The sequence below is a fragment of the Acomys russatus genome, chromosome 5 (genome assembly GCF_903995435.1).
Source record: "Acomys russatus chromosome 5, mAcoRus1.1, whole genome shotgun sequence".
Lineage (NCBI taxonomy): Eukaryota > Metazoa > Chordata > Mammalia > Rodentia > Muridae > Acomys > Acomys russatus.
Genome location: NC_067141.1, coordinates 26698344 through 26710564, shown reverse-complemented (window position 1 = coordinate 26710564; position 12221 = coordinate 26698344). Strand labels below are relative to the sequence as shown.

The 12221-nt window shown below is 41.5% G+C and overlaps 1 protein-coding gene across 4 annotated transcripts in view; it reads left to right on the top strand.

The window, feature by feature from the left end:
* The window catches only part of Kdm2a (lysine demethylase 2A), an 83533-nt gene that overhangs the window by 56480 nt on the left and 14832 nt on the right, over nt 1-12221 (top strand). For 3 of the 4 annotated variants that reach the window (XM_051145822.1, XM_051145821.1, XM_051145820.1), the window contains exon 13: nt 9824-9907. In XM_051145822.1, coding sequence (XP_051001779.1) covers nt 9824-9907 — 84 coding nt within the window. Of the gene's footprint in view, nt 1-7307; nt 7708-9823; nt 9908-12221 lie in introns of those variants that run through there. The other variant, XM_051145823.1, reaches the window with a different exon arrangement.

Below are 12221 nucleotides of genomic sequence, written 5' to 3'. Positions count from 1 at the left end.
GGATTAAAGGTGTTTGCCACTAAGTGCTAGCCTAGGCTACAAAATAGATTGTTTTTAGGCAGGGTCTGTATAGCTCTAGATTGTCTAAAGATTGCTATGTAGACCAAGCTAGCATGGAACCAGGAGAGAGCTTGTCTGCTTCTAATCCTTGGATTAAAGGTGTTTGCCACTAAGTGCAGCTTTATTTTTCTTTATAGTGATTGATTATAATATCATTGGTTTCTACAACAGCCTTTTTAAAGTTGGTTGGTTGGTTTGCTCTTTGGTTTTTTGAAACAGGGCTTTTCTGAGTAACCTTGGTTGTCCTGAACTCACTTTGTACACCAAGCTGGCCTCGAACTCACAGCAGTCCACCTGTCTCTTCCTCCCTTAGTGTTGGCATTAAGATATGCACCACCATGCCAGCTATATAGCAGCCTCTTTCTATTGCAGCTATTTCATCACAAGTACATTTGGGAAACAATACATTTTGGCTTTTGAGACTTGTTTAACTTGGATAATTGTCTTTATAGATTCTATAAAAGAAATGATTCATAAGATTATATAGGGGGCTGGAGAGATGGCTCAGCAATTAAGAACACTATCTGTACTTTCAGAGATCCTGAGTTTAATTCCCAGCAACCACATGGTAGCTCATAACCATCTATACTGCAATCTGATGCCCTCTTTTGGCATGCAGATATACATGCAGATAGAGCACTCATATACATAATAAACACTTAAATCTTTAAAATATTGAAAAAAAGATTGATAATATTACTTTGGTCTGTGTTTCTAGTTCATAAAAATGAGTATAATTTCAGTTCTAAGATAATGTCTATAGATCTAGTTTTACTAAATCCAGTTATAGAATGCTATATTACCCTATTCTGTTGTTCAAGGTCAAAGTTCGTGGTAGAAATATATAAAACTTGCTTAAGTAAGCAATTTAAAGTAGCTAAATAAAGAAAAAAATTATTTGGTTTGGTTTTTTTTATAGAGACTTGTTGGGAGTCCAGGCTGACCTCAAATTAGGACTCTTCCTGCTTGAGCCTCCCAGGCACTAGGATCACACATATGTATCAGCTGCTGTGCCTGGCCTCAGTACAAAGATTAAAGGAAATAGTGGTCCAGTAGTATACCAGGGAAGAACGTAGGAAATAAAAGAAGGCAGCAGAAAGGCAAGTGAATGAGTATTGGGAGGGGGGGAAGGGGGAGGGCGCGTGGCATCCAAAGGTCCCCAACCATGTGAAGCCACAGAGCTTCTTTCTGTTTATCAAGGATAATATAGCTGTCAACACTGGCTAAGACTGTAGCACAGGTTAGAACATAAGGAACTTGGTGCCCTAGAAGATGAATTCTTCTTTCAGGACTTCCTTTACACTATCTCTTTCTTGTTTCCTCAAGCAAGAGATGTCAAAAGTGCAGCCTCTGTTGTGCTGGGCATGGCATGGTTGTTACTCAAGAGGTAGAGACAAAAGGATCAGTTGAGCCTAGGAGTTTCAGACTAGCCTAGGCAACAAGATAGCACCCCTTTCAAAAATAAGAAAATACTTAAAGCTGGCGTCAGAGAACAGCTGTATTCCATCAGTTATGTGTAATGAGAATTAAACCCAAAAAAAACCTTCAGAGTCTGAAGCATCACCTAATGAAAGTGTTGAGCCAAGTCAGTTTCTGTAAGTGGTTTACGTAACAGAGTTTTAGTCCAGCCAGGGCTATATAGTAAAACCATGTGTACCCCCCTCCCTTTTAAAAAGCATTTATAAGGGGTTGGAGTGGTGGCTCAGCAATTAAGAGCGCTTGCACTTTGCCACTCTTGCAAGAGGATCCAAATTTAGTTGTCAGCACCCATGTTGATTAGCTCACTCCAATTCACTCTAATTCTAGTTCCAGCGGATCTGGTGCCCTCTTCTGGCCTGAGCTATATTACTCATGTATGTTCCCCTACATATAATTAAACGTAAAGCGCTTTAGTAGCAACAGCAGCAGCAGTAATAAAGTGCTTTCTTCCTCTTCTTCCTTCTCCTCTCTTTCTCCTCGCCAGCTGGTGGCTCATGCCTATAAATACCAAGCACTCAGAGGGCTGAAACAAGGCTGAGTTTGAAATCAGCCTGGGATACAGAATGAGACTGTGTCCAAAAAACCAAAATAAATAAAACGATTAGGCTGAATAGGTGTCAATCTACTGTACATATGGGAACTCTGTGACACTGGAGAACTTGGTGCTTATGTGCTGGTGGCTACGTTGCAATTGTGGGACAAAAGGAATCAGTTTACTCTTGCAGAAAATAATTCTATATTGTTACTATCTATCTGCTTCTCAGAAATAATAAGTAGGACAGATGAAAATGATGAGATGAGATAGGCAAAATTACATATTCCTTGAAGAAAAGTCCATTTTAGGTCTGTGATAAAGGGCTTTGAATATTCTAAAATGTTGTTTTACAGTGTTAGAAAAAGAATCATAGAATATAGAGGAAAAATAGTATTGACTTATTGGATAAGTATTGACTTATTGGATAAGACTGGGAAATGTGAGTAACCTCAACAGCTTAAGGAAATGTAAAAAAAATAGAAAGCAGCTCTCCTACTGTAAAATATTTCTAAAGTAGAATAGTTGCAACTTCATATGTTAAATAAAGAGACAAACTACGAAACTGTGTATAGTTCAACTCCATTCATAGGAATAACTCATTGCAAAGAGTTCTTGAGAGGTACATAGTAATCTGCTTTAAACAGGGCTCTGTAAGGTTGATGACAGTAAACTGAAGCATCTAGTTGGATTTTATAGCTTTGTTTATATCAGTGTTTCTGGGTTTGGGTTTGGTTTGCTGTTTTTTTGTTTTGTTTTGTTTTGTTTTCTGATAAAGAATTTCCAATGTAGCCAGGCGGTGGTGGCGCACATCTTCAATCCCAGCACTTGGGAGGCAGAGACAGGTGGATCACTGTGAGTTCAAGGCCAGCCTGGTGTACAAAGTCCAAGACAAGTCAAGGCTACACAGAGAAACCCTGTCTCAAAAACAAAACAAACAAAAAGAATTCTCAATACATATATACATACAAAAGAAACTTTTTAATCAGCTTAACAGTCATACTATGCAACATTAAGTTACTAGAGGCATGAAAACTTGTTCTTTCCTCTATAAAGTAATCTTAATGGAATTGTAAAAATTAATGATAGGGGCTAGAAGTGGGGCTCAGTGTCAGAGAATATATTTCCATATCAGCACCAAAAAATTTAAATTTTAATGTTAGTGATTAAAAAGTGGTAACATTGTAGTTAGTCACAAATCTATGAAATTCATTTATTCAGTGTTAGTCTTGTTATCTAGGGCCTTCAAGTCCACTTGTAGAGTAGGCATAGAAATAGGCTAAGAAGTATATACATTGTGCATTTGCTATGCACAGGGCCCAAAGCAGACTCTAAGGGAAGGTGGGAGAGTTTATCCTAAATAGGGAAGAGGTGTCTGTCTTCTCATTCTCACCAGCTAAAACTGCCTTGGTAGATGAAACAAAGTGACCACAACAACATTCTGTAATGCTAATAGCTTTCAGTTTATAAATTGGGAAATTGTTCTTCATGGTGCAATAGACTCATGCCCCTCTGATTTAGGATTTTTAACATTTTATCTTGTATCTAAAATTTTACACTAAGTTCCACCGTGGGAGTATGATGATACTGAAGCAGAGTTGTAGTGGCAAATAACTTTAGAAATAGTAGTTATCTGGGGCTTAGTCAATGGTTAAGAACACTGGCTGCTCTTTCAGTGAACCCAGGTTCAAGTACTAGTACGCACAAGGCAGCTCATCACCATTTGTAACTACAGTTGCAAGGAATCCAGTGCTGGATTTTGTTTACCTCAGTTAACAGGCATGCAAGTGATATATTATATACATGCAGGGGAAACATGCATACACAAAATAAAAATAAATACCATGCAATAAAATTTCATTTGCAGTTATCATTATATATATACATTTTGTGTGTGTGTGTGTGTGTGTGTGTGTGTGTGTGTGTGTGTGTGTGTAAGTAAAACCTAGGGCACAACTTTGTTAGTATCCTAAGGAGAATACATGCCTACTATAGTACAAAGGACAACTTTGTAAAATAGGTTCTCTTTGCACCTTTATGTGGATTCCAGGGATTCAGCTTGGGTTGTCAGTCTTGCTCAATGCCCACTGACTTATCTGCTGACCCTAATGTTTTAAAGATTTTAGAGAGGCTGTGGGTTTTTTTGTTTGTTTGTTTGTTTTGGGGGGGGGGGCGGGTTTTTTTTTTTTTTTTTTTTTTTTTTTTTTTTTTTTTTTTTTTTGTTTGTTTGGTTTTGTTTTGTTTTGTTTTTTTAATAAGACAAGAGTTTTTCTTTGTAGCCCTGGCTGTGTCTTTGAGCTCAAGTCTGTAGACCAGGCTGCCTTGGCCTTCCAAGGCCTGGGATTAAAGGTGTGTAACACCAACTGCCCAGCTAAAGTTGTTGTTTTTTGTTTTGTTTGTTTGTTTGTTTTAGGTATGTAGATATGTATATGGGAGTACAGGTGCCCTTTGAGGCCAGAAGCATCAATCAGATCCTCTGGATCTGGAGTAAGCCACCCACCATGAGTGCTAGAAACAGAATTTGAGCCCTCATACTTGCAAAGCAAGCACTTTAGCCCCAGCCCCTAGTATTTTTAAAGATTATTTTATTATTTATGTATTTATTTTGTTTGTTGAGACAAAGTCTCACTACATAGTCTTGGCTGTCCTGGCTATGTAGACCAGGCTGGCCAGGTGGATTATAAAGATCCACTTTCTCAGGCTGGAGAGATGGCTCAGAGGTTAAGAGCACTGACAGCTCTTCTAAAGGTCATGAGTTCAATTCCCAGCAACCTCATGGTGGCTCACAACCATCTATAATAATGTGATCTGATGCCCTCTTCTGGCCTGCAGGTGTACATGTAGGCAGAGCACTATATACATTAAAAAAATAAAATCTGCTTCCTCTGCTTTCTAAATGCTGTAATCAAAGATATGCACCCTTGACTGACTTATGCTTGTGTATTTGTGTTTATGTATGTGTCACCTGTATGTCTGAAGATGCCCTCAAAGGAAGCTGGAGTTACAGTTACCTGTGGGTGCTGGTAACCAAACTTAGTCCTCTGAAGAGCAGCAAGGGCTCTCAACTGCTGAGCCATTTCTTCACTTCCTAACTGAATAATAGAAAACTTTAAGTAACTTTGAAGTCAAATAAGGTTGTGTTTTAAACTATGAGATTCTTTATAAAGTTTTCGGTGTTGTAAAAGGCAATGTTCTTTCTTCTTGGTGGTGGTGGTGTTGTTTTGTTTTGTTTTTCAAAACAGGGTTTCTCTGTGTATCCCTGGCTGTCCTGGAACTCTGTAGACCAGTCTGGCCTTAAACTCACAGAGATCCACTTGCCTCTCCCTCCCAAATGCTAGGATTAAAAGTGTGCACCACAACTGCCTGGATGCCTGGGTCTCACTATGCTGCTTAAGGCGATCCTGAAGTTGCAAGCTCTTGCCTTACCTTCCTAAAATAAATGCTGGCATTACAGGGATATGCCACCATGCCCAGTTTATTCATTGTTTGTTAGCCATCTTTTATTGTTAATTGTAGGACAGGACAAAATTAGGCCTGTTTAATATGTAATTTTAAACTTTGCTTGTATCTGTTTTCCATCTTTTCTGGTAGATTTTGCTATAACCAATTTTCCTTGAAGTATTCTAGCGTCCCTCTAGGATAGCACTAAAGATAAGCATTTTCTAAGAAACTTAATTGACTTTTCATATGAAGTAAATGAATATACTTGGCTTTTGACTCTTAAAATGGAAGTGCAAAGGAGAGATGTGAGGTCAGGATGACCATGGAAGAACTCAATCAGGAACACAGAAGTACCTCTCTCATTTTGTAAGCTCCTGTGAAAATAAGCACATGCTACTTGTGTAGAGTCTCAGCTACTGGTAAAATCCAGGAGGATCACTTGAGTCCCCAGGGGATGGAGCTAAGTCTGGACAAACAACACAGGGAGGGAAACTGGCAAAAAGTGTATTCACAAACACAGGTCTTGACACCAGCCCAGATCCCATAAAGCCTATTAGGTCACTAAGTCTATTCCAGAAACTCATGGCTATGGTTCTTACTGTCAAGCCTGACAAGTTTCATTCAGGGACTAACATAAAAGTTGTCCTCTGACCTTTATATGCATGTACAAATAAATAAATGTAATTTTAAAAAATGGTAGTGAAAGATAGATGTTTATATCAAAATAGCTCCTGCAGTTATATTAGGAGGATCTGGAAAATATAAATTCTGCTGCTTCATAGCCTTTTCCTGCTCAGCTTCTCCTCCCATGCTGATACCTGTGTGTACCCCAATGAAAGTGTATGAACAAATGTTGAGCTTCATTCACCCTGGCTTGAGGACCTCAAAACAGTATAGAAGATGTCACTGACTGTCAATAGAGTAAAGGCTGTTTGCGTCATAAGGAAAATCAATAAGAAGGTAGTCAGACCTATAATTCTAGCACTTGGAAAGTTGAGGCAGTAGGATTATGAATGAGGTAAAACTGATTTAGAAGCAGAAATCTCAGAGTGGCTTTCTGGACAGTGAGACAGTTCTGATTGGCAGAGGACACTGCTGCAGTGTGGGGTAAAAACCTATTCCCTGACTCCCTGGACTTTGTATACAGAGTCAAGAGGATAAAGTGTTCTGACCTTAAATTGCACCTAAGTAGCTTGGTTTGTTCACAATGGAAATGCTTCAAGAGTCCTGCATATAGAGAGTTCTAGTTTGCTGGTGGTTCCATGTCAGAACCAGAAGTGTACTGCATGTATAGGTGATCAGAACAGCCGTATTTTATCTCAGTGTTGTCTTAATACGGTATTTCTGAAGGTGTTGATATAAATACTTGGTGGTGGGATGCAGCTATGTGAATGTGGACAGGTGTCTAACAAGTGACTCAGGGAGGGCTGGAGAACAGCATAAGCTACTGTCAGCTTCCTCCTCTGAAGCTGGGCTCTTGGTGGGATCCTGGAGAGGAGAGAAATCTGTTTAACAGAGAGCTCTATTTAAAACAGTAAGTGACCCTGAGTGGAGTGGTGTGGGGCCACTGTAAAGACAGACGTGGGCAAGGGTATGCAGGTATAGGTGGATTGGGTTAAAGCTTTCCTTTCTACTGGCGCCTCCTGAAGTCTGCTACCCAGAGCCCTCTGGGGGCTGGCCCTGGCTTCTCAGGTTGCAGTGTTGGAGGGAAGGCTCTTGGGCCTGGGCTGGCCAAGCTCCCTTCCTGGCTGTGCTTCCTCCAATCACAAGGAGGCGAGCGACTGCCAAACACACCCTCTCCGGGTGCTGCAGCAGAACGGCCGGGCCCTCTGCCTGCCTGGCTCACTCGAGCTGAGCTCCCCCTCCTGCCATCTTCCGTTGCAAAGCATTTCTGGGAGCTGCATGTGGGTGACGCAGCAGCATTGTTCGCAGGCACAGGAAGCCGCGGCTGAGCTGAAGGGCTTTAGAAGGAGCTCAGAGTGCTCCACGCTGCTCTGAGTAACCCGAAGGGTTACAGCGGGACCGCCCTGCTTTACATGCTGTGGGGGATATAGGATTTTCACGTAAATCAGGATTTTCCTAGAAGCAGGAAAGCCAACTCCTTTCGCACAACTTCAACACAGAAAACAAAACAAAGGCGCTGGGGAAACTTCACCCAAGAGCCTCTGCAGCTCCAGAGCAACAAGAAATGCAAGGTCAGGCGGTCGGTTGGCAAGCCCTTTCTGGTTTTGGGTGTGTGTAACTGTAAGAGACTGTCTCGGAAGAGGCAGAACTGCCTGCTGGGCGAGTCTAGGACAATGCCTGTGTTACTTGTGTTGCTTGAGCCGTTGTTAATACTTGTTCTCTAGCGGGTGGGGTGTGCTTTGGAACTGGGTTGCTTGGCTTTGGGGACTACTTACTCCTTGACCAGAGGCCCTCAGTTTTCTTTCCCTTCCTGTGTTCAGTGGGGTGTGGGCTTGTGTTTGAATGTTCTCCTAAATGCCTGGAACCTGGATAGGCAGCAGCCTTTCCGCACTCCACCCACCCCCACCCTTGCTCCTTGATCCTAAATCCCCACTGGTGAGGGGTAGTGGCGTTTTTATGGTTTTTCATAGGGCCTTAGCTACAGTATGTATGTATGTATGTATGTATTTATAAATGAAAGCATTGCAGACTTGGCCCAGCGAATTTAGGCTGGGAAAGAAATCTGCATTTCCCTTCACACCCACACATACCCTAGTAATTGAGTGGTATGTCTGTTAACTGCCCCTACCCAGCGTAGCCACACAGTTTGTCTCTCTACCCTTCCCTGTGCCCCCCACAAAAGTCTTATAGGTAGAATTAGACTGTTCCAGAGAACTTGAGTTCCTTTTCTACTCTCTTAATCATAGGCCTTTCTGTGCAGTCTGCTTTGCTGAAAGTGGAAAGTCCCTGTTTATGGACAGCTCAGTTCTCTCCCGCAGAGGAAATGGGCAGAGTCCTACTCCTCCCTTATGCAAAGCGGGGGAGGGGAACCATGCACTCCTCAGTGCACATTTTGAATGGACCTGAATTTTTCACCCTAGGGAGATTAGGACCTGGGAACAGAACCCTGTCCCACGTGGTACCACACCCTGCTTCTTCACCCCCACACAGTATGGTGCCAACATGAGGCTCTAGAATAGGGTGCCATAGCAACTTGAAGTAAATAAAAGGACTGAAAAGGAGATCGGTTTGGGGGAAGGTGTGAAGCATCTGGAGATTTGGCGAAGGGGGATCTTAATAGAGGAACCGTTTAGAATGTAAACGGGTTTTGTGAGTCCTAATTCTGAAATTTAAGCATGATCTTTAGGTTAATTAAAAGTTCTAGTTATGAAAATGCTTATTAAAGATGGCCCAAGCATACTGGTCCTTCTAGGTTAAAGTTTAGTTTTCCCTGAAAGTTAGCGTATACACTTAAGGCAAGGGTAACTTACCTTAGATTTACATCTTTTCCGTGGTTCATACCATCAGAAGGGAGTTTTATTCTACTTGGTGGTTTGTGATTCAGATCTCTTCAAAGACATAAAATGATGTCTCAAAATAAAGTCAGCTGGTGTGATTGATTCACTTATTGGCAGTTTCTTACTGCCATGTTATTTCTAAGCCACCCAAACTTTTTATTAAAGTCATAAGAACTATTGATCTAAGATTATTTCTTTCCCATTAATAGTTATAAATGCAAAGCTGACTCAGCTTACATGTGTGCATGCACTGTAGTTGTAATCAGCCTTAGAATATGTCTGTGTTTGGGGATATAGCTCATTGGTAGAGCATTACCTAGAATGTGTATGTGTGAGATTGTGGGCTCAAGCCCCAGCACTGCTTCCAAAAGTAAGTCTTCTGTTAAACTAGGACAGAAAGGTTATATTGTCTTAGTAATTTAATATGAGCCATTCATTTTGATGTCCTTTTGCACACTCTTACAAAATAAAAACAAAACTGATTATTGTTGCTATAGAAAAATAGAAAAGTGATGTAAAATTTTATTGTCCTTGATAAAATTGCTTGACAAGTAACACTTTAGTGCCTAGTTGCTTCGATGTCTTAGAAATAAATAGATATAGTGTTGAGAGCCAAAAAGCCTGTCTCTTTGTGGTTGTTGTTTGAGACAAAGCCTCACTGTAGCTTAGGCTGGCCTGGAATTCACTATGTAGATCTGCTTCCTTATTTTTAGAAGTAATGGCATCTGTCAGTACACCCACCCAAGGTTAAAAACCTTGATAGCAGCAGTCAGGCTGCGTCTGGATGCTGTTGAGAGTGCTTGGGTTTTGTGTTCACCATGCTCAGCTCTTCCTTCTTTTTGATCCTTAGATTTTGCTGGAGGAACTTGCCAGTAGTGATCCCAAGTTAGCCCTCACTGGAGTCCCTATAGTGCAGTGGCCAAAAAGGGACAAGGTAAGAGACTGCTTGATCTTCAAGCCACCTAAGTTTATTGCCACTTGATCATTACCATTCTAAAAATAAAAGAGAACTGGACATAGATGGGTTTTGGTTGATGCATCCATAGTCAGGTAAGGTGGTGCAGAGCCTAGCTGATTTGAGGCCAGCCTGGTCTATATTGACTTTAGGACAGCCAGAGCTACATAGTGAGACTTGTTTGTTTTTCGAGACAGGGTTTCTCCGTGTTAGCCTTGGCTGCCCTGGACCCAGCATACATAATGAGACTATGTTTCACAAAAACCTGATAGGCCTGCATGGGAGTGCAGGCCTTTCTTTGATCCTAGCACTCAGAAAATAGGAGGAAGATTTTGATAAGTTCTGGGCCAGTCAGTGCTAACAAAGCAAAACTCTGTCTCAATAAACGAGTAAATAAATAAAAAATACTGATAGTCAATCATTACTTGATTCTGTCCTAACTCAGAGTAAAGGATAATTGGTTCTCTTTGAAGTTGACTTTTTTTTTTTTTTTTTTTTCTTTCTTTTTTTCTTTTTTTGAGACAGGGTTTCTCTGTGTAGCCTTGGCTGTCCTGGACTCCTTTTTAAACCAGACTGGCCTCCAACTCATAGTAATCCACCTGCCTCTGCCTCCCTGAATGCTGGCATTACAGGTGCACGCCACTGTGACTGGCCTAAAGTTGACTGGCTGACTTTGTTTGTTTGTTTGTTTGTTTTTGTTTTTGTTTTTCAAGACAGGGTTTCTCTGTATAGCCTTGGCTGTCCTGGACTCACTTTGTAGACCAGACTGGCCTCAAACTCATCGATCCACCTGCCTCTGCCTCCCAAGTACTGGGATTAAAGGCATGGACCACCATGCCCAGAGGAGTTGACTTTCTTTTTTGTTGTTGTTGTTTTGTTTTTTTGGTTTTTCGAGACAAAGTTTCTCTGTGTAGTCTTGACTATCCTGGACTCACTTTGTAGACTAGGCTGCCCTCAAACTCACAGCGATCCACCTGCCTCTGCCTCCTGAGTGCTAAGATTATAGGCGTGCGCCACCACCTGCTGAAATTGACTTTCTTAACAAAACTATCGTCCTGGAGCCCTTTCTCCAGGCTCAGATGCTTCTGTTGGTGTGCGTTGGTTGACCACAGAACATTTCCTATTCTTCTGACCCAGAAACTAAGCTCAATATGATTTAAACCTAGTTTAAGTCAGTGCATATGTACCTAAAACTAGAAGTTTTTTTAGTATGGCGAGACTATGATCCCAAGAATCTACTACCCTTCCCATACTGAAACAGGGTCTCACCAAGTATACAAAGCTGTCCTTGAATTCATGACCTGCTTCTACCTCCTATGTGCTAGGCATACAGGTAGATTACCATCACACTCAGCTAAGATTAAAAAGAATTTCCGGGGCTGGAGAGACGGCTCAGAGGTTAAGAGCACTGGCTGCCCTTGCAGAGGTCCTGAGTTCAATTCCCAGCAACTACATGGTGGCTCACAACCATCTATAATGAGATCTGGTGCCTTCTTCTGGCCTGCAGGTGTACATGCAGACAGAACATTGTATACATAATAAATAAATCTTTTTAAAAAAAAGAATTTCCATCGCAAATTCTCCATTACTTTTTTTTTCATGCCTTTGAAGGTTACAACCTGTATAACCTTTTTTAACATACTGTCTGTGACAGAATTGGTGTATTCTATCCTGGCCATGAGTCAGATTAGTCCCCTCTTCAGTGTTTCCTGGCTGAAAGTTGCAAAGCCATAACATTCCTAGGGTATTTAGGCAGAATATTAAAAATGTGCGGTTTGAATAATATCTTTTTGCTTTTTCCAGACAGGGTTTCTCTGTAAACTTGGCTGTCCTGAAACTCACTTTATAGATTAGACTGGCCTTGAGCTCAGAGATCCACCTGCCTCTGCCTCCCAAGTGCTAGAATGAAAGACCACTACCGCCCGGCTTGAATAAACTCAACAAAGAGCCACCTCCTTCCTGGGTATAAGAGTGTCATTTGCCATGAGGGACTGCCTAAAAAACAATTCACTTATTCTGGCTCTTGAGTATTTCATGTCAGAAAATTGTTTAAGAAATAATGAGATCAAGCCAGGCGTGGTGGCTCATACCTTTAATCCCAGCACTCGGGAGGCAGAGGCAGGCAAATTGCTGTGAGTACAAGGCCAGCCTGGGCTACAGAGTGAGTCCAGGTCAACCAAGGCTATACAGAGAAACCCTGTCTTCGGGGGGTGGGGCAAGAAATGAGATCAACGGAGCCAACAAATCTGGGCCCAGGGGACCCTGCAGAGTCTGATGCACCAATCAAGGAACA